Source organism: Ambystoma mexicanum, chromosome 6q, assembly GCF_040938575.1.
Source record: "Ambystoma mexicanum isolate Mex_15411 chromosome 6q, UKY_AmexF1_1, whole genome shotgun sequence".
Lineage (NCBI taxonomy): Eukaryota > Metazoa > Chordata > Amphibia > Caudata > Ambystomatidae > Ambystoma > Ambystoma mexicanum.
Window position 1 is genome coordinate 1,033,139,059 of NC_090937.1, and position 21,051 is coordinate 1,033,160,109.

At 47.3% G+C, this 21,051-nt stretch overlaps 1 protein-coding gene across 5 annotated transcripts in view; it reads right to left on the reverse strand.

Annotated features, from left to right (window-relative positions):
• Nucleotides 1-7,041: 7,041 nt before the first annotated feature.
• PCM1 (pericentriolar material 1) overlaps nt 7,042-21,051 on the reverse strand; it is a 2,166,942-nt gene continuing 2,152,932 nt past the window's right edge. For all 5 annotated transcript variants that reach the window (XM_069631563.1, XM_069631561.1, XM_069631564.1 and 2 more), the window contains one exon: nt 7,042-7,310. In XM_069631563.1, coding sequence (XP_069487664.1) covers nt 7,285-7,310 — 26 coding nt within the window. In that variant the 3' untranslated portion in view covers nt 7,042-7,284. The remainder of the gene's footprint in view (nt 7,311-21,051) is intronic.

Below are 21,051 nucleotides of genomic sequence, written 5' to 3' on the forward strand. Positions count from 1 at the left end.
TTCAAAAGTCAAAGGGCCAGAGCCAGGGTCGAAAGACACCGGGGCCAGTTGCCGAAGATCACACGGTCAGACAGTTCACGATTCAACGCAGCCAAAAGTACTTCGATATTGTCAATGTTCGGAAGCAAAAGTTATAAGAAGGAGGGAAGACAAGGGCAACCCTTGAAAATGAAGAAAAGGGATTCACCCAGTTTCCTCAACAGAACACAGTACCTTGTTCCAATGGTGCCGTGGCAGCTGTTCCTGTTGGTTTCCCGCAGACCCACAATTCCTGGAGCTTCGTCGAGAAGGAAGGACATTTGGAGGGGGTCTGCACCACACAGGGATGAGGCCGGCAGCAGCAACACGGAATAAAAGGTGCACTCCTTAAAAACAGGAGAGGCTCTTCAGGCGTCTATCCGGACCACTACAGCAGTGTGCAGCGATTTCGACCACGGAAGAGGATCCTCTGGCTGATGATGAGCTGGTTATCCCCACCAAGCTCAAGGGAAGAAGACACCAGACTGGATCTTCTCTGAGTCGTTGAAGGGCAGATAGCTCAGGACTGCAGCAGGGCTTCACCAGGACGGGGTAGTTGCAGCAGCAGTCATTCTCTCTGCTTCTATTCGGTTCATTGTAGTTCCAGTGGCGAGACTCTGACTTCTAGCCCAAGAGACCTGCCTTTTATACGCAAAACCCCCATTCACGCAGCCTGGCTGTCAATCACCCAGCAGGGGGGTTGTCCAGCCCAGACAACTACCCTAGCCAATCATGACAAAGTGTGACTTGGGTTTCCTAGGATACCCTGTGCAGGGGGTGACTACACTGCTCCCTCACATTCAGCCCACATAGACACCCAGGTGCCTTGAGGATGGCTTCTGAGCAGAAGCCCGCCAAAAGACAGTGAACAAAGAAGGCGAACCTGGTTTGCTGCGCAAAGTAAAACACAAGAAGGCCTTTAACAAAAAGAAATGGCGAATAAACCCAACCGGAGCCAAAAGAAAGACGATTTGGTCAAGCAGGTTTATGTTCGAAGCTAATATAATAGCCAAGAACAGTACCACGTTTATCTAATATAATCACGGTAGAAAAGTTAGGGTAGATACCACTGCCACCAGCCAAGTCTTAATGTTAAAAGAGCAAAACAATGCTCTAGGAGGTACAGATAAAAAGGGATATGAATTAACCCTTTCCAGTACTCCATGGAAGATGGGGTGTACTGGATCTGTGGTAGATTGACTAAGTAAAGTTAATGGCAACTTTACCCTTTTCTGGTGGACAGTAGTCGCCTCAGAAATGGAGTCGAGGGAAGTCTCAAAGACAACCCTGTGCCACGGCACTGAAGGTGCTGTGTGACACACACAAAGAAGGGGGCTACTGAAGTGGTGTACTTCAGAGTCCACACTTACAAAATCAGATGAAAACACATAGCAAAACACAGGTAAGAGTAGGGGGAAAGGCTCTCACTCTTACCAAGGCTCAATTTGACCGAAAAAATAAGAGTAAACTCTTTGAAAAATGCAATATGCAGTAAAAGCTCGAGAGCTAAGCACGAGGACTCCCAACACTTGAACGTGCGGTAAAAATCTGAAGATGGCTGCCAGAGGAGGGGCTTAGGTAGAGGGCAGTCATTGGCTGGGGGCAGTATGACCCAGAGACCAGTGATTGGTTATTAGCAGAAAGACAGTTCAGAAATGAAACTGATTTTTTCTTTTACAGAGGATTCCCAGCCCGACGACGGGGAATATTCATGAGCATGTGAATCCATGCCAGACCCCATGCTCGAGAAATAAATAACATTACATTGGGTACAGACCCTGACAGCGGGATAGAGGACTGGCTCTTGCAACTTGAAGAATATGGAGTGACTTACTAATACAGTAGAAAGTAACAAACCAGAATATTACTTTTTCAGGGATCCATTGGGTTCGCCAAACACGAAAGGTGTGCAGAAATTGTGGGCTGAGAAACATGTCCATCTAGTCATACAAGCTGCAGGGCCGGTGTTCATGAACCTGGGCACTCTCACATCAGCTACTACATTGGATGAGTGCATTCAGTTTACCAAGGCACATTTTTGGTCTGACACATAGGACATTTTGGTGGAACAAGTTCATTTGACTCTTCCATAAAATAGATGGTTACAAGCATTATGGCAGGTTCATAAACACGTATATGCATATCTGGGAATGGCCTTGTACTGAGGGTCTCAAAACGTGTTATTCCATCAGCTCTACTGGATCAGTTCATTGCTCTGGCACATGTGGGTCAGCAGGGTGCTGTCAAAAACAAAAGCCCAACTACGGCAAAACTGAGATATAAGATTAAACAACATGATAGTGGAGTGCACAAGGTGTCAGGCTACTGCTAACAAATAGGCAGTCCCCCCCACACCCCCCATTGCAACCACAGTGATAAGCAATAGGCAGTGGCAGGCTAGAACTATGGATTTTGGTACGGTATTTAATGCCCAACCCTTTAAGGTAGTCCTCTATGAATATATTCACAATACTCCAACTTGGAATTTATCTTAAATGTAGCCTGCATGGTTATACTGTTAGTGAAAAAAGTTTTTTCCACTTTGATTAATGAACTGCCATTTAAGGCAGGGACGTAATTTCAACAAAATGCCAGGGGTAGTGGAAGTGACATCACATGACCCTTGACCTCTGATATCACAGGAAGACGACCTTTTCACCCATTGACAAAGTAGGAAGGGCCATCACTTAGCATTGTTCCCAAGTACACAACGAAAAGTATAGTTACAATATCACTATGATGCAATATACATTTCATACAAGAATCGATCAACGTATGTATTTTTAATATTAGTGTGTATATGCCCATATTACCAAATTACTGTGAATGCAAGCAGACATTTAAGGCCAAATGATAATAATGGGCTTTATATAGAACAAATATACATACAATATCACCCAACCTGTGTTGGTACTCATTTATCGACCTCAGAAGGATGAAAGGCTGAGTTGAGGTGTTTAAGAACAGACTTAATCAGGGACTCACCCCCCTGAAGTGTGCCTGAAATAAACCTTTAATCAGTCTAGCAATTATTGTATAGAAGTCCAGAGACAAGTTATTAGTTATTCCTATTCTTTCCTATTTAGGGTCACTGCTCAAAGTGTTACACTAGTGCAACCCCCTGCTATTTTTTTTTTATTTTTTTTATTTTTTAAGAGGCCTGACCAAGTAAGCCTGCCACTCCAGAAACAAAGAGCCACATGGCACTGGCCACACCACCCCAGGAGCTTAGATTTGAAACAAAATAAAATGTTTAAAAAAACCTTTTTTTTCTTTTTTAGGTGTAGCAAGGGAGACCACAAGGGTAGCAGGGGTCGCAATTGTGACCCCGGCAAGCCCCAAATGATGGTTTAAGGGGATTGATTTCAGGGTTTTCCTGGCCAAGTTGGGTATTGTCCAAAGGTACATCAACCCATTCTGGCTGAGAGCCAATGGAGATTTGGAACCATCTCTATGAGAGGCATTGTGCACGTGTTTCATGGCATATGGCATGCCCCTCCTCCAAGTGTCTCTAGCTGAAGCCTTCTCAGGAGGAAAGTAAAGTCCACAATTCTGGCTCACAGCTCAAGGTGATTTCCATGGATGGATGATGTAGAGATAGGTCATCTGCAAGTGCACAGTAAAGATTAAAAAAATGGGAATCACAAGATGAAGCAGGTGAATATTGAGGTGGGAGACACTGTTCAAATACAGAATGGACACCAGAGTCATATGTAAAGCATGCAATTTCCAAGCACTCTGTGGAAGGTGACTGACAAAGGGGAGCCATTGTGACAGGAGCCAGCATCACGAAAAACGTAAGCTGCTGAGGAAATCAACAGAATTAAGAAGAAACAAAGATGAAAAAGAGATGAAGAGGTGGTCATAAGCAGGGATACAGCCAGAATAAATCCTTCAGTTATGTTAGGGATAATTCTCATTTGTGGCTAATTTCCCTTACCTAGTGAGTCCCTCAGCAGCTTTGCTGGATTTCTGGGGTTTATTTTTTCCACCTGGTAAGAGTGCGAGCCTTTTTCCCACTCTTACAGTGTATTTTTTTGTGTATGTTGTACTTTTTGTGCTCATGGGCTACGGAGTGTCACCAACTCCCTAGGCATCATCTTTTTACTTGTGTGTCACACATCACCTTTAGTGCAGTGACACAGGTATGTCTTTTAGACTGCCCTTGTGAACTCCATTTCTGGGGATGACTACTGTCCCCCAGAAACATTTTAGAATACAGATTCAGTACAAGCCATCTTACAATGGAATACTGGAGGGGAATATCTTTCCCCTGTCCTTCTGTAACTCAAGGGGCACTTTGTGTCCCCCTTCCCGACTCGACATGGCTGGTGGCAGTGGTAACTATCATTTTTACATGGATTCCCGTGTTAGTGTTCTGGCTGTGGTGACAGACGTGAACATAAAACCCGCTACCCCATATCGTTTTTATTGTGGGTCCTAGCGTGGTTTTTTGCCATTTTGTGTTGGAAAGGTCTTTCTTGTTTGCTTTTCGCACCAAACCAGGTTTGGTTTCCTTGTTCGCCGCCCTCTGGCGGGCTTCTGCAAAGAAGCCCTCCTTTGGCATCTGGGAGTCTAGGTGGGCTGAATGTGAGGGAGGGGTTTAGTAACCCCCTGCACAGGGTCTCCTTGGAGACCCAAGTCGCACTTTGTGTCGATTGGCTGAGGTGGTTGTCCGGGCTGGACAACCCCCCTGCTGTGTGATTGACAGCCAGGTGTATGAATGGGGGATTTTGGCATAAAATGCAGGACTCTTGGGCTGGAAGTCAGTCTCGCCACTGGAACTACAAGAACCGAAGAGAAGTGGAGAAGAAGACGGCTGCTGCAACTCCTGTATCCCGGTGAAGTCCTGCTGCAGTCCCGAGCTATCCATCCTTCATCTCTTGAGCCTGGTGGGATCAACCAGCTCACCTTCTACAGCCAGAGAATCCTCTTCTCGGTCCAAATCGCTGCACTGAGCTGTGGTGGTCCGGATAGCCATCAGAAGAGCCCTCTCCTATTCTTAAGGAGCGCACCTTTTATTCATCGTTGCTTTGCTGCTGCTGGCTTCATCCCTGGGTAGTGCAGATCGCTCCAGACGTCGTCCTTCTTGTCCCCACGACTGAAGCTTCAGAAACCGTGAGTCTGCAGGAACTACCAGGAACAACTGCCGTAGCACCAGCTTTCTTCATCCGAATAAGGCACTGTGTCCATTTGGTCGTTCTCTACGTCCCACCTTGAGGAATCGGGGTGAACCCTTTTTCCTTTCCGAAGGCTTGTCCGTTCTTCCTTCCGTCTTATAACTTTTGCTTCCCTTTGACAATATCCAGTACCCCTAGCAACTTTAATCTTGAACTATTCTAACCGTGTGATCCTCAACAACAGAGCCCTTGCTCCATTTGACACCGGTGCAGGCCTATTGACTTTTATCTGCCTCTTAGAAAATGTTCTCTGATTCTATTGCCTTGACAAAAGTATTGCCTATGATTTTTATCCACTATTCCCTTGTTTTAATTCTATGTGCTAAGTGTGTTTGACTTCGGGTGCATTTCTTCTCGCGGGTACGCTTTATTTTCGTAAGACCGAACTGTCAAAAAGTGATCGCGTATTAACCCATGGTAACGTCTTTGTTTCGAAACACTGGTTTGTCAAATCCTAATGTACTTACCTTTAATTGACCTGAACAAGAGGAATTGGTTGTGTGTAGTTTTAGAGTGTGGTTTTATTTAATAGAAGTGAAGTGTTTTGTGAACAGATGGTTTAAAAATAAATGTACTTGTATTTTTTAACCAGAAACCTTGAGTCAGTGTTTGCTTGAGTCACAGTAATTGTAGTCATTTGTGTAATCCCTATTACTGCTCATTTTCTCTTGAGATAAATCTGGCTGCTCAGCCATCGCTACCACTTTACTGTGTAGCACAGGCTTGTACCAAAGGTGAAATTGTACTATCACTTGTAGTCTTAATTGTCTCTAGTGTTCCCTAAGGGTACTGCATATGATTCTGCCTAACAAGTTAACGAGAGAACACCGTGAAATGAAAGCACCATATCGGAAACAGATAACAGAGATGTCACCAAGAGCATAGAACAAGTGAGTGGCCAGGATGCAAGCAGGTACCCAAGCAGATCCACAATGCGAATTCTGAAGAAACTGGAGTATCATGTACTGTATGAATAAGACACGTTTCATGATTGAACAGTTACAGGCCAAAATGCACAACCTTGTGGGAAATTACCACCTAATACTTGGCATTTCTATAGGTCTTACTATCATTTAGCATGGCGATAAAACAAAGAAGAACCACAACCTTTTTGAATGATTGGGTGCATTGTAAAGAATATAATATTAATGGGAGTTTTTCCCGAGGTGCTTTCAAACACCATTCATGTGTGGGGGAAAGTCTGGAGTTGAAAAGTTTATGTACTCCCATAGCTCACTGTTACATTATCATATTGAGAAGTGCTACAAACTGCCATGTTTAAACAACTGTTTGACAGTGTGAGGTGAGACTTTAGGCTTTAATGTGCATGTCCTTGCAATGAAGGCTCTTTATCTATTGTGTAGCTATCTCACCTCCACATCGCTCGCTTCTGACAAGTTTCCCTTTTGGCATATGTAAGCGTGTTTTAGGCTCATGTTTTCTTAGGGAAACCGGCTTTAGCAGACAGAAAACATCATACCGTAAGCATGCTCACCTGACTCAGGCCGTGTGCAAACTTCTGAGGCGTATATTCAGCTCCACTTCGTTCCCCGCTTGTAACATTGTTTCAGTAGGATTCCTTGCCATGTCTTGACCTCCCCTTCTATTGAAATGCATGTGTTCCTTTGGGTAAAAGAACGATGAGGCGAGGGAAGGGAGCGGGGGGTTCTCACTTGCGTAGATGTCTCGTACTGTTGTTGGCTTGTTTTGTCCTGCTGTTTGTTTCACTAATAAATTATTCACCAACCCACCGTAATAGTCAGTGGTCATTTTTCCACGACACATGCAATACACTTTTTTGGTTGGAAAACAAGGTTTGAAAGCTTTGAAAGAAAAGGAACAGTTTAGACAAAGTTCAACTTTATTATTAACAGTTCTAAAAAATACAGAAAAAGCAAGCAGAAGACACAAAAAAAGTGTTGTTTGATTGATGTAGTCTTCTGCTTTCACTTAACTGCCACAGGCAGAAATTAGCATACCTATTCTAAAGGCATTGTGTTGAAAACAAATGTACAATTTTATACAATTTAAAATGCTGGAAAGTTGTGCACCAGGAATCAGCAGAGCTACCTCTGGAAAGTATTCTTCATTCGCTTTGTGCTGAACTTGTGTCTGAAAAGAGAAACAAAAACTAAATGTATACTCTGCCTAAAACAACATCGATTTACAATTACACATCAAAATAAAAATGAATTTGTGACTTCGCTCATAGATTTGTAAAATTGGCATGTGGATGTACAATATGATAATTTCTTACACATATGCCTCCTTCCTATTCCAAAGTTATTAGAGGCTAGCATCCAAGAGAATCAAGACAGAATGTTTGCGTGTAATGATTCATCAATCACTACTGTGCAGACTACAGCACACATTTTAATGCCAATAGCAAAACCTAATAGTTTTGCAGCCCAGAAAACAGATATACTTCGAAAGAAGGAAATCAGGTTGTACACACAGTTGGGTCTCATAAAATCCAGAAGTGATGGGGAGCTCTGAGAGACAGCATTTCTTTTTTATTGTTGCGTGTTTAGCTTACAAAAACACCTTACACAACATGTAGAACAACAAACATCATATAGAATACATAACCCTTAAAATCTATAATGCATCACATTAGCCTGTCACATAAAATTCATCAGAGTATAAAAATATAAATTGAATCAAACTAACATAGTTCATTAAAACTGAGGCTCCAACGTCCATGAGTAACATTAAATGACCAAATTCATTTTTTCCAGTTCTTTAGTTACACCTTGCAGGAACGCATTCAAAGCCATAATTAGGGAAATATTTAGCCCGCACATACATCTACTCCAGAAAAGGTTCACTGAAAGCTCTGAATCTTTATCAAACCTATCTTTGAAAATCAAGACACGTGTATGCTCAAAATAAGGACAAGTGAGCACTAAGTGCTTTAGTGTCTCTTGGGAGTTGATATCTCCACAAAAACGACACCGAAAATCAAGAGGAATGGACCCCGGCGCATCTTTATTACCCCAGTGCACTGTCCTCAGAGTCGGTACCTGGTTGAGCCTAAAACGCATATAACTTGTTCTTCCCCTACCACACGAAAACTCTGAAGGTGAAGAGACAGGCATTCCCGATGTTAGGCAGAATTCTCATTTATGGCTAATTTCCCTCACCTAGTGAGTCCCCCAGCAGCTTTGCTGGACTTCTGGAGTTTATTTTTTTCCACCTGCTAAGAGGGAGAGCTTTTCCCCCACTCTTACCTGTGTTTGCTATGTGTTTCCATCTGTTTTTGTGATTGTGGACTCTGAAGTACACCACTTCAGTAGCCCCCTTCTTTGTGTGTCTCACATAGCACCTTCAGTGCCGTGGCACAGGGTTGTCTTTGAGACTTCCCTCGACTCCATTTCTGAGGCGACTACTGTCCCCCAGAAAAGGGTAAAGTTACCATTAACTTTACTTAGTCAATCTACCACAGATCCAGTACACCCCATCTTCCATGGAGTACTGGAAAGGGTTAATTTGTATCCCTTTCTATCTGTACCTCCTAAAGCATTGTTTCGCTCTTAACATTTAGACTTGGCTGGTGGCAGTGGTATCTACCCTAACTTTTCTACTGCGGTAATATTAGATAAACGTGGTACTGTTCGTGGCTATTATATTAGCTTCGAACCTAAACCCGCTTGACCAAATCGTCTTTCTTTTGGCTCCGGTTGGGTTTATTCGCCAGTTCTTTTTGTTAAAGTCCTTCTTGTGTTTTACTTTGCGCGGCAATCTAGGTTTGCCTTCTTTGTTCACCGTCTCTTGGTGGGCTTCTGCTCAGAAGCCCTCCTCAAGGTGCCTGGGTGTCTAAGTGGGCTGAATGTGAGGCAGGGGTTTAGACACCCCCTGCACAGGGTATCCTAGGAAACCCAAGTCGCACTTTGTCATGATTGGCCAGGGCAGTTGTCTGGGCTGGACAACCCCCCTACTGGTTGATTGACAGCCAGGCTGTGTGAATGGGGGTTTTTCGCATAAAAGGCAGGTCTCTTGGGCTAGAAGTCAGAGAGTCGCCACTTGAACTACAAGGAACCAAAGAGAAGCGGAGAGAACGATGGCTGCTGCAACTAAACCATCCCGGTGAAGCCCTGCTGCAGTCCGGAGCTATCTTCCCTTCAACGACTCAGAGAAGATCCAGTTCGGAGTCTTCATCCCTTGAGCTTGGTGGGGATAACCAGCTCATCTTCCACAGCCAGAGGATCCTCTTCCTTGGTCGAAATCGCTGCACGCTGCTGTAGTGGTCCAGATAGCCACCTGAGGAGCCTCTGTGGTCCAGATAGCCACCTGAGGAGCCTCTCCTGTTTTTAAGGAGCGCACCTTTTATTCCTCGTCGCTGCTGCCGGCTTCATCCCTGTGTGGTGCAGACCCCCTTCAGACGTCCTCCTTCACATCGAAGCTCCAGGAATCTTGGGTCAGCGGGAAACCAACAGGAACAACTGCCAGGGCACCAGCTGCACCATTGGAACAAGGTACTGTGTTCTACTTGAGGAAACTGGGTGAATCCCTTTTCTTCATTTCCAAGGCTTGCCCTTGTCTTCCCTCCTTCTTACAACTTTTGCTTCCGAACATTGACAATATTGAAGTACTTTTGGCTATGTTGAATCGTGAACTGTCTGACTGTGTGATCTTCAGCAACAGGCTCTTGGACTTTTGAACTCCTGTCTCTGAGCGTTTCTTGATTCTGCCTGCCTAACCAAAATATTGCCTGTGATTTTTGCCTTCAACTCCCTCTGGGTATCTCAGGTGGTAAGTGTGTTTCGAGGGGATTGGGTCCTCCGACGTATTCCATATCTATGACATGTAATCACCACAGCTGTGCTGCTTCGGAAACTTTTCGGCGTCTGCGTCCTGCGTCGATGACGTCGATGCGCCGTCGTCGAGGACCTCCTCCGACGTCCGACGTCATCCGATGTGATAAGTAGGACGCACGACGCCCATAGCCTCAGTTCCGTTTTTTCCACGAACGTGTAGCTTCGTGTTTCTCGGTTTAAACGCCTCGACTCTTTGGAGTTCTGTTCTTCTCGGTTCTTCGAACCTGTTCTTTTGTGAAAATCCTTCTGAAGATGTCTACTTCGTCTTCGACCCCGCGTCCGGGTTTCAAGAAGTGCGGGGAGTGTGGGTCCAAGATGTCGGTGACGGACTCGCACGACGCCTGCCTCTGGTGCCTCGGGGAGGCCCACGACACGGATGACTATCGACTGCCAGTCGCTCACGTCCAAAGCCTTACGCAAACGTAAGAAGAAGTTGTCGGTAGGTCGGGTGTCCAAGCCCCGGAAGTCGAAGTCTGCGGGGCTTTCGACGGATGATTCGAGGGATGACTCTCCGTGTCATCGTCGGAAGTCTCGTGGGTCTCCTTCTAGGAGTCGGTCTCGCCACTCCTCAGCCTCTTCGAGGCATTCTGGGAAGCGCCGACACCGGTCGTCTTCCAGGTCCTCTTCGGAGGGCTCTGCCCGGCGCGTCGCTTACCCCTCCTGCCGTGCGACGCCGGAGGAATGGGCTTCCTTCGGGAAGAAGATGCTGGCGATTCTTGAGTCGCAGGGTACTCAGCCGTCCGCGCCCCCGAGTGGGGTCGGTCGTGTGAGGTCGAGAGACACCGCTCGCAAGAGTGGTCGGCACGAGTCACGGGAGAGGTCCCGTTCGGACAAGGGGACTCGTTCTCGACGTACCCGTTCCAGGTCCCGGTCCTCGACGCGTTCGAGACCGTGTGCACCTGTGAGGTCTTCGAAGAAGGCATCGACGTCTGTGGCGTCGAGGGCGTCGACAGGCTTTCTCGAGGCTCTGGCTCCGAGGAAGTCATCGATGCAGTCGACGCTCAGGTCGTCGAGGGACACGCTCGGGGCTCCGGTCTCGAGGGCTGCGTCGACGCCGCCGATTCTGGAGGCGCTGCATCTGACGTCGATTTCCTCGACGCCGATCCTCTCGGCGCCGATGCCGGTTCTCTCGACGCTGGCGCCGATTTGCTCGACGCCATCGACGCCTTTCGTGTCGGAGGTACCCCAGGGCACGGGTGGACCCCCTAGGAAGGCTCTGGTTAAGAGCAAGCACTCTCGAGTGCCTTCTTTTCGCCACCTGGACTATATTTCAGAGGCGGATGAGGATTCTGATGGCCTGGTTCCTAGTCAGGTTCCGGATGAAATTGTCTTGGGCCATAGTCAGTTTGACGAGTTGAGACAGTCACTGCATGATGCCAGTGGACTGGACACCTCTCCGGAGGTGGAGTTTTGTAGGCCTGAGCCTGGCTCTCATGCTGATTCCTCGTACCCGCGCCTTATGGCTAGGGTTTCTGAGTACTTGGGATGGTCTGCTCCCCCAGGGGAATTTGTGCAGGATGATCTGACAGACATTCTTGATGTTGGTCCCCCAACTGACCCGGTTCTGCCGTTCCATATGGCTTTACAGAGAAGGGTGGCGGCGGCTTGGACTGCTCCGGAGAGTCTCCCGGCGGTGGGAAGATCCTTGTCGCGAAAATACCGTCCAGCCAGTGGCGACCCCTGCTACTTGACCAGGCACCCCACTCCGGAGAGTTTGGTGGTGCAGGCGACCACGGCCCCGGCGAAGCAGGCGTCGTACCCTACCATCCCTCCTGATAGGGACGACAAACGTTTTGATGGCTGGGCGAAGAAAGTGTTTTCTTCTGGTGGTATGGCGCTTCAGGCGGCCAACTCCATTTGTGCCTTGTCGCGTTTCACGCACACTCTGTGGAACTGTGTTGCGTTAGCGGCTGAACATATTCCCGAAGGGGACGAACGGGATGGTTTCCTTGCTATGGTCCAGGATGGTAAGGATGCCATGTGTGAATCCGTTCAGTCGGGTTTGGACTTAGCTGAATGCGTCAGTAGGTCCATGGCGGCGAGCACCGTGATACGCAGGTTTGCGTGGTTGCGGAAGTCGGGGTTTGCTCCTGATGTGCAGTCCCGGCTCCTCAACATGCCCTTTGACGGTGAACACCTTTTTGGCAGCAAGGCTGACGAGAGCCTTGAGAGGTTGCAGACCTCAAAAGCTGCAGCGAAGTCGTTGGGCGCTGCAGTTCGCCAACCTCCGCCTTTTCGTCCTAGGGGACAGCAGTGGAGGGGTGGTTCCTTTCGCTATTACTCCTTCAGTAAAGCGAGAGGAGCTGGCAGTCAAAGAGGCCAACGCAGGGGTACCAGAGGTGGACGACAGGGTACCCGTGGTGCCAAGGCCGCTCGGGCAGTTGCCTCTTTGCCCTCAGGTAACGCTGCAGCCGCTCCCACTCAGTCGTGAGGCCATGTCCCATGGTTCGCCGGTTGGGGGAAGGCTGGCGCAGCATCTTGTAGAGTGGCAAGCCATTACTTCAGATGTGTGGGTTCTGGAGATCATAACCCACGGCTACTGTCTTCCCTTTCGGCACAGGCCTCGCGACAATCCACCGGGGAACCTCTCTTTGCAGAGTCCGGATCCGCTCCTTGCGCAGGAAATTCAAGCCCTGCTGGAGAAAGGCGCCATAGAACTGGTGCCTGTAGCGGAGAGGAACAAGGGATGGTATTCCCCTTATTTTTTGGTTTCGAAGAAAGACGGGGGATTGAGACCCATCATGGACTTGCGCGGTTTGAACAAACTCCTCAGGAAGGACAAGTTCAAGATGGTTACTCTCTCTCAAGTCCTCCAGGCCCTTCAGCTTCAGGACTGGTTGGTGTCACTCGACCTCAAGGATGCTTACTTCCATGTGCCGATCCATCCCAAGCACAAGAAGTACCTGAGGTTCGCGGTTGGCAACTCGCACTTTCAGTTTCGGGTCCTGCCGTTCGGATTGACCTCCGCCCCGAGGGTTTTCACCAAGCTCATGGTGGTGGTGGCAGCGCATCTCAGGCAAGGGGGGATTCACGTCTACCCCTACCTGGACGATTGGTTGATCAGGGGGAGCTCTCCCGAGCAAGTCCTGGATCATCTGTCGGTCACCTGTCGCTCCCTTCACAGGCTGGGCTTCTCCCTCAATTTAAAGAAGTCCCATTTGACGCCAACACAGCGGCTCCAGTACATCGGAGCAGTACTCGACACTTCCCTGGGGCTGTGTTTTCCTCCCCAGGTGAGGGCACTTCACATTCGGCAGATGGTGCACAAGTTTCAGCATGCCCAGACGCTCCCAGCGTTCGAGTTCTTGAGGTTGCTCGGCCTCATGGCATCCTGCATTCTTCTGGTGCCAGAGGCTCGCCTGCGGATGAGATCTTTGCAGTGGGCACTCAAGACACAATGGTCGCAGTCCTCCGGCAGGATGTCGGACTCGATTCAGGTGCCGTCCTCGGTCGCCCGGGGCCTTCTGTGGTGGGCTGTCAAAGGCAACTTGATGAGGGGGGCTCCATTTTGGCTTCCCTGGCCGGAGGTGACGATCGTGACGGATGCATCCCTCACGGGATGGGGAGCTCATGCCAACGGGCTGACAGTCAGCGGTCGTTGGTCTCCGTCGGAGTCCAGACTCCATATCAATCTGTTGGAGCTGAGGGCCGTCAGGCTAGCCCTGAAGGCTTTTCTGCCGTCTGTGCGAGGGAAGAATGTCCTGATCCTGACGGACAACACAGTGGCCATGCACTACCTCAACAAAAAGGGGGGGGGGGCAGGGTCACTTCCTCTGTGCAGGGAGGCGATGCAGCTCGAGTTCTGGGCCATCCAGCAGGAAGTTTCGATCTCAGCAGTTCATCTGGCCGGAGCCGAAAACGTGACGGCGGACGCTCTGAGCAGGCAGAGCGCGATCTCTCACGAGTAGGAGTTGGCTCAGGAGATTCTCCTGGAGATCTTCGCCCTTTGGGGGACCCCTCAAGTGGATCTCTTCGCCTCCAGTGTCAACCGGAAGTGCAAAAGGTTTTGCTCGCGGGAATTTCCTCCAAAAGGAGCCTTAGGAGACGCGTTCGTGGTGGAGTGGTCCTTCCCGCTGCTGTACGCGTTTCCTCCAGTCCCCGTCATCCCGCAAGTGCTGCGGAGGTTACGGAAGTTCGGTTCCCGGATGATCCTCATTGCCCGGGCGTGGGCTCGGAGGACATGGTACCCGGACCTTCTCGACTTATCCATCTGCCCTCCACGTCATCTTCCCTACCGAGACGATCTGCTCTCACGGGAGGGGGGTCAGGTTCTCCATCCAGAGGTCAGATCCCTCAACCTTCACGCTTGGCTTCTGAAAGGTTGAGGTATAAGGATTGGGACCTCCCTGAGGACGTGATGGAGGTGTTGCTTTCGGCCCGAAGGCCAGCAACAAAGTCTCTGTACCGTTGCCGTAAGTTCTGCGACTGGTGCAGAGTTCAGAATGTGGATCCTTTTGCATGTGACATCCCCATGGTTCTGTCCTTTTTACTTTCTTTGGCCCACAGGGGCTTGCAAGTGGGTACCGTTAAGGGTTACCTGGCGGCGCTGTCCATCTTTAAGCGCTCGTCTGAAGAGTGTTCTTACTTTAAAATCCCTTTGATTTCACAGTTCCTGAAAGGGCTCACTAATGTGTTCCCTCCGTCACCTTTCCTGGTGCCCGGTTGGGATTTAAACCTTGTTCTTAAGTTTCTTATGGGTGCTCCGTTTGAGCCTTTACATTCTTGCCCTTTGAGGCTGTTAACTCTGAAAACTGTGTTTTTAGTTGCGGTTACTTCCGCTCGCAGAGTGAGTGAGTTACAGGCACTTTCAGTTAAGCCTCCCTTCACTGTATTTCACAAGGACAGGGTTGTCCTTAGAGTTCGTCCTTCTTTTCTTCCGAAGGTAGTGACGGAATTTCATTTGGCCCAGAAGGTTGTTCTTCCGGCATTCTATCCTCCTCCGCATCCTGGTAAGGAAGAGGAGAGGCTCCATAGGCTTGATCCTAGGAGAGCTTTAAGCTTTTATGTTTCACGCATGTCCCGGGTCAGAGTGGATGATCAACTCTTTATTGGTTACGCTGGAAAGCGTTTGGGGCAAGCTGTGACAAAACAGACTTTGTCTCGCTGGATTATTTTGGCCATCTCGGAGTGCTACCGCTTGGCGGGTAAGGATCCACCGGCTGGCTTGCGGGCCCATTCTACCAGGGGTATGGCTGCGTCTACTGCCCTGCAGAGGGGTGTTCCTATTCGCAACATCTGTGATGCAGCCACCTGGGCTTCAGTACATACATTTGTACGTCACTATTCCCTCGATTCCATCCGAGCACAGGATCTGGCCTTTGGCAAGGCGGTCCTTTGCTCTGCTATTTGATTGGCTATTCTAATTTTGATTCTAAATTCTTTCCCTCCTCCTTGCTTTGGTACTGCTTTGGGAGTCTGTCATAGATATGGAATACGTCGGAGGACCCAATCCCCTCGAAGAACAAGTTACTTTCTTACCTGGTAACGTTCTTTCGATGGGATGATCCGACGACGTATTCCATATCGCTCCCGCCCTGCCTTCCCCGCTGCAGAATTTCTTTTGCGATTGCAGCTTACGTTCCGCAAGGCTTTGTGTCTGACTGGCAGTTGACTTATGTCACACGTTCTGGGGGAAAAAACTACAACTGAGGCTATGGGCGTCGTGCGTCCTACTTATCACATCGGATGACGTTGGACGTCGGAGGAGGTCCTCGACGACGGCGCATCGACGCAGGACGCAGACACCGAAAAGTTTCCGAAGCAGCACAGCTGTGGTGATTACATGTCATAGATATGGAATACGTCGTCGGACCATCCCATCGAAAGAACGTTACCAGGTAAGAAAGTAACTTGTTCTTTTGCCCCAGTAGCAATTCATGTCACGGATACGTGTTTATTTAGTAGACCGAACTGTCAAAAAGTGATCGCAATCGTATTCACGGTAACATGTTTTGTTCGTAACACCGGTTCATTCAACACAGGGTACTTACCTTGAGACTTACTGTACAAAGTGAATTGGTTAGTTGTAGTATATTTAACGTGCGGTTTTTATTTGAGTTTAATAGAAGTATCGTGTTTCTAACGACTGGTTTAAAAATAAATGTACTTATATTTTTTACCTGAAACCTTGAGTCAGCGTTGGCTTGAGTCACAGTAATTGTGGTCCTTTTGTGTAATCTCTGCTACTGCTCTTATACACTTGAGATAAGCCTGGCTGCTCCGCCACTGCTAACACTCTGACATAGTTGTACAGGCTTGTACCAAAGGTAAAACTTGTATTGCCACCTGTAGTCTTAATTCTGTGTAGTGGTCCCTAAGGGCACTGCACAGGATTCTGCCTAACACCTGTGATAGTCAAAGCAACAGGCTTTTCAGGAACTAACAACTCCGTATTCCTATTAAGGACTAATTCCACATGCTTAGCTATAGGTATCCCTAAAATGTTGCCACCCAATGGGGTCATTAAGCCTGTGGACGCTACACCCATGGTCATATTATTAGAGACCAGCCCACTTTCTTTGTTGACAGTGGACTGTGCCCCAATTATCTGTAAGCCTATCAGGGGTATTTCACTCACTGCAGGAGCTAAAACCTGTGAGCCTAACGTAGGGGAATCCCCCAAATGATGCGAGCCAGTAGAGACGCTGGCGTGCTTTGTGCTGACTATTTTTCCAAAGGCTGTCATCTTAGTTTGTTTTGTCTGTGGGTGGTCATGCACAGGTTCTGCCCTAGGTTGGTTTTTATCACTTCATATATAGTTTGCCTCTCTATGTCGTTGACTGCTTCCCTCCCAACCAGAGAACCCCTGCCCATTTGACAACTCCCCAGAATGGCCCATATCGCCAGTAGGATGGTTATTACCAGTGATAGAGCAATTAGAAACATACCAGTTCAAGAAGATCAACCTAAACTACCTAAGATTAGAGTTCCTCCCCTTAAGTTTGGTACCTGGCATATTTTAGTTTTCCTAGGCATCCTCACCCCTCTTTTCCCTTTTTTCCTCCTACGGATGGGCGAGGAACTTCATTAATATCGTAATTAGATACATTAAGTGGTCCCTCCCTCTGGTTTTGCAAGTCCGGTGAATCGAAAGTTTCCTCGTGTGGCAATTCCACTGTTTTCTAATATGTTTAGATTTTTCTTTGCACTTAATCCCTTTTACCAGCGGAGTCTGGTGTACTTCACCTGATTCTTCACTACTAATACTCGTAATTAACCCTCTCTTAGGTGGTTCTACGGCTTGTTCGTGACTGACCTCCCCCATTTGTACCATCACATCTAACAAAGGGGATGGACTATCTGGAGCGTTTCACCTCCCACCTTCCTGGAAATTCTCTGCAACATTGCGACAGGGACATAGAGTTCCTTCAACTCTTCCCCCCTGTAAGAGGGAGATTGCTGTTCTCCTGAAATCATACATTCTAGTAAAGTGGTGAGTTTGGCATCCATAGTGGCCAACCTGATGTTTTGTTCAACCCTCAATCTGTCGGCCTCTTTCAAATTTAAATCTTCCTTAGTTTTCCCTCTACTAGACCCTCCAAAAAGGCGAGTCGTAGAGTTAGTTTGTTAAAGTCAGATTGTTGCCCCACCAAAACACCTCCTAAAGTTTCCTGTGTCTCACCCAGGGTTTTTAGAGCCAAATTCAAACTAATATGTAAGTTAGAAAGGAGGGGAAAAGTAAAATCACCACCTCCCAAATTAACTGTGGGTTGTTCCTCCGTTCTGTCAGGAGTTAGGGGTAGGCTTTCCTGTGCCTCAGGCTTGCTATCTGGGGCTCTATTCACACACTCAATCCGAGCTTCTGGTCCATCCCAAAGCTCTGTTTGTGTGCCACCATCTTTTAAATTAATGGGCAAGGAAACCTTCTCTTGGTCATAATTTTTCTCTATACACCGAGTTCCTATAATTACCCTACCCCGTGCCCCTGGGAGATCTGTAGCAGTTTTATTTTTTATGATTTTGGGGAATTCTAAAAAGACAGCCCCCTCTGAAAGGCTCCTTAAACCCTTCCGATTAGATTTCGGAAATCTTATTGCCATCTCCAAGTCAATAATTTGTTTCAATAGATCCCCAGTTGCATCATCCATTTGCAAAAATGTATCATCTATGTCCTCCCACCCACTCTGGACTTAAGTCTTTGGTGACACAGGCTAGAGGCATCTTTCAAATGGCTCGCCGATATGGCTCGCCGAAACTCCAGCGTTAGGTACGTCAAACCTCTCAGAGATTGGCATTATATCACTGTTGGTAATTCCAAATATAAACACAGGAGAGGAATGCGGAGCAATTAAGGTCTTACCAGTACTATGCCGCCCATTAATGCCATAGACGTCCCCACCACTAAAGGAGTCAAAGAATGGGATGCATTTCCCCTTAATTTTTCCCCTTGAATTTGCCTCCTGTAGTGGTGTGGATGCATGAAAATGTACCACCCTTTTAATACCAGGCACACATTTCTGTAAGCACTCTGCATAAGTTAGTTCATACCTACTAGTAGAAAGGCCCATATTTCCTAGTGAGGCCTCTTTAAACAAAGTGATGGTGAGGCTGGATTACCACTTAACTCATATGATTGTTATCAAAAATATATTTATTCAATACAATAGTTATTCAAAATCTCATCAGAAAAGTCTATATGAATTATATGTGGACTTGTGTATGAACTGAGAATTTATTTGGGTTATACCACTGTGTAAACTTTGTTTTGTTGGGCGATGAGGAGGTCTCTCTGAGGTTTGACTGTCCTTCTCACTACCTTGTGTGAATGTGGAAGTGAACATTTGTTGGTGTGATTGTGAATGATTGATGAAGAGTGATTCTTGTTTCTTTTGGTTTCTTGGGTAATGAGTTTAAATTGCCTATATGATATGGTGTATTTTATGTGATTTTGAATAACTATTGTATTGAATAAATATAGTTTCGATAACAATCATATGAGTTAAGTGGTAATCCAGCCTCACCATCACGGTTCAACTGTTTTGATTTATATTTGTATTTTGCCTGAATAACCGTTTGATGTACAGGCACCCTTATCAACAATCTCTTTAAACAAAGAACACAATTTTTCCGGATGCTTGAGCCCATCATTCGAATCCGGTATAGTTGTCACAATTAAATTAGGGAGCATAGGCTCAGCCTCAGTCTTCTTAGAAGGCCCCTTTTGTAAAAGAATCTCACACACTGCCAAGTTTTGGACCTTATATGAAAGAGAGCAGCATTGCTCATCTTCTATAAAATCCTCCTTCTCCCCTCCCACGACCCCAGATGATGTGACCTGCTGTATATCCAGACCCTTTGTCGCATGCTCCTCAGTGGAGCCAAAGCCGCTTCTTAGAGCTGGCATATTTTAGCAATTGAGGCCTCCGAAATACAGCAAAAATAAAACGATAAGAGGAAAGGAGGGGTAAGGAGAAAATACCAAGAAAGGTAACCCAAGTCGAGGTGCCAAATGATCCTATGTGCCAAGGATACATGGCAGGGAATAAGTACGGTCACCTTACTGGATTGTGTAATTATACCATAAAGTATTAATATAGAACACGTGGCGTTGTAGGACCCTGAACAAAAAACACAAAGTATAAATGACTTGCCAGCCGGGGAACGCCCGATGGCTTGGGGAGCTGCCTTAGTCCGTCTCTCCCCCCCCCCCCCACTGGCCGGCAAGTGACTTAGTTCTTCTTGTAATCGACCAATCCAGTCCGGGCGATGTAAGGGTCTATGGGCACAGTCCAGCTTCAAGGTAGTACCTCTACAGCCCAATAGTGAAGTTGCGCCCTTTACACCGAGTGGGCTTAACGCCACAAGGGTATTGCCGGCGCGTATATGTAGTCTCACTTCCGGGGTGGGCATGGCCTCCAGATGCCGCGCTGCAAGCGTTGGTTACCAGGTAAAGCTTCACAATCTCCTCACGGAAGTTACTGCATGTGATTCCAAAGCACTATTTTCCCCAGGTCATTCACACAATTGATAATAAATTACCACATGTGAGGCTCAAAGGACTCTTTAGTCCTGAAGTCGCACTCACATGTTATATACACTTGTGTTATTTAGAAAGTTTAGAAAGGTTGCTGATGCTCACTAGGAGAGTGAGTGAAATGCACAGTTTATGTACCACAATGCCACAGATAATCAGTAGCCAGCAGCAGTCAGCTGTTCATTTCCCTACCATGTGTAAATTCAATTTGGAGTCCTTTCCTCTGCCCTCAGCCCTGGGCCGCAAGACCACAAGACCGCAGAAAGCCTTTGTTTACTCCTCGGATTTATTTTGTTTTTCTGGTTTACGTCACCAACTCATGACAACACGTCAGCGTCCAAGGCACGTGCAGAAGCGGCAATAACACTCCTGGAGTAGACAATGGGTCAGCAGAAATCAGCCGGAGCAGGGAGGGGTGCAAAGCTCTCACTCCACACGGTCCGCTCCGCACCGCGCCACACCACACCACGCCAATCCTTCAGCAAGCCTCCTTTCTTCCGGCTAGAGGTAAGGACCAGTGGATTTCTCCTGAGCAGTCAGCAGTGGAACCACTGCATACAGCATTACATGTACATATAACTTACTTGTTCCAACTCCCGTTGTGCCCCTCATCATATCAGCGGAACATATCTGCTCAAGTCAAACCTGTCATCAATGCATCAGAATTCACACAAACGTTTCTAAAAGTATGGTGTCCCAGGTTTAACCTGACTGACCTCCATTCAAGAATTGGAATGGCCACCTTAGAAATTATGGGAAAAACAATGGTTTTGTGCCAAAAAGAAATGCAATTAATCAGCTTCCTAGGATCAGACACGCTCTACTATATTGAGTCTATATGCGAAGGACAATTTTCTGGACCATTCTATTCTTTCAATATCTTATTATTCACATTTATATTCAAGCATACAGGTTTACATTATAGAAATACCAAAGAGATTGGTTTTCCTGATACTATGAAGGTCCAATATACACCTATGGGCCGGCAAAACTCTATTGCAATGAGAGGGTATACATACACTGACCTCCAATTTCATAATGTATCCATTCACTGAAGACCACC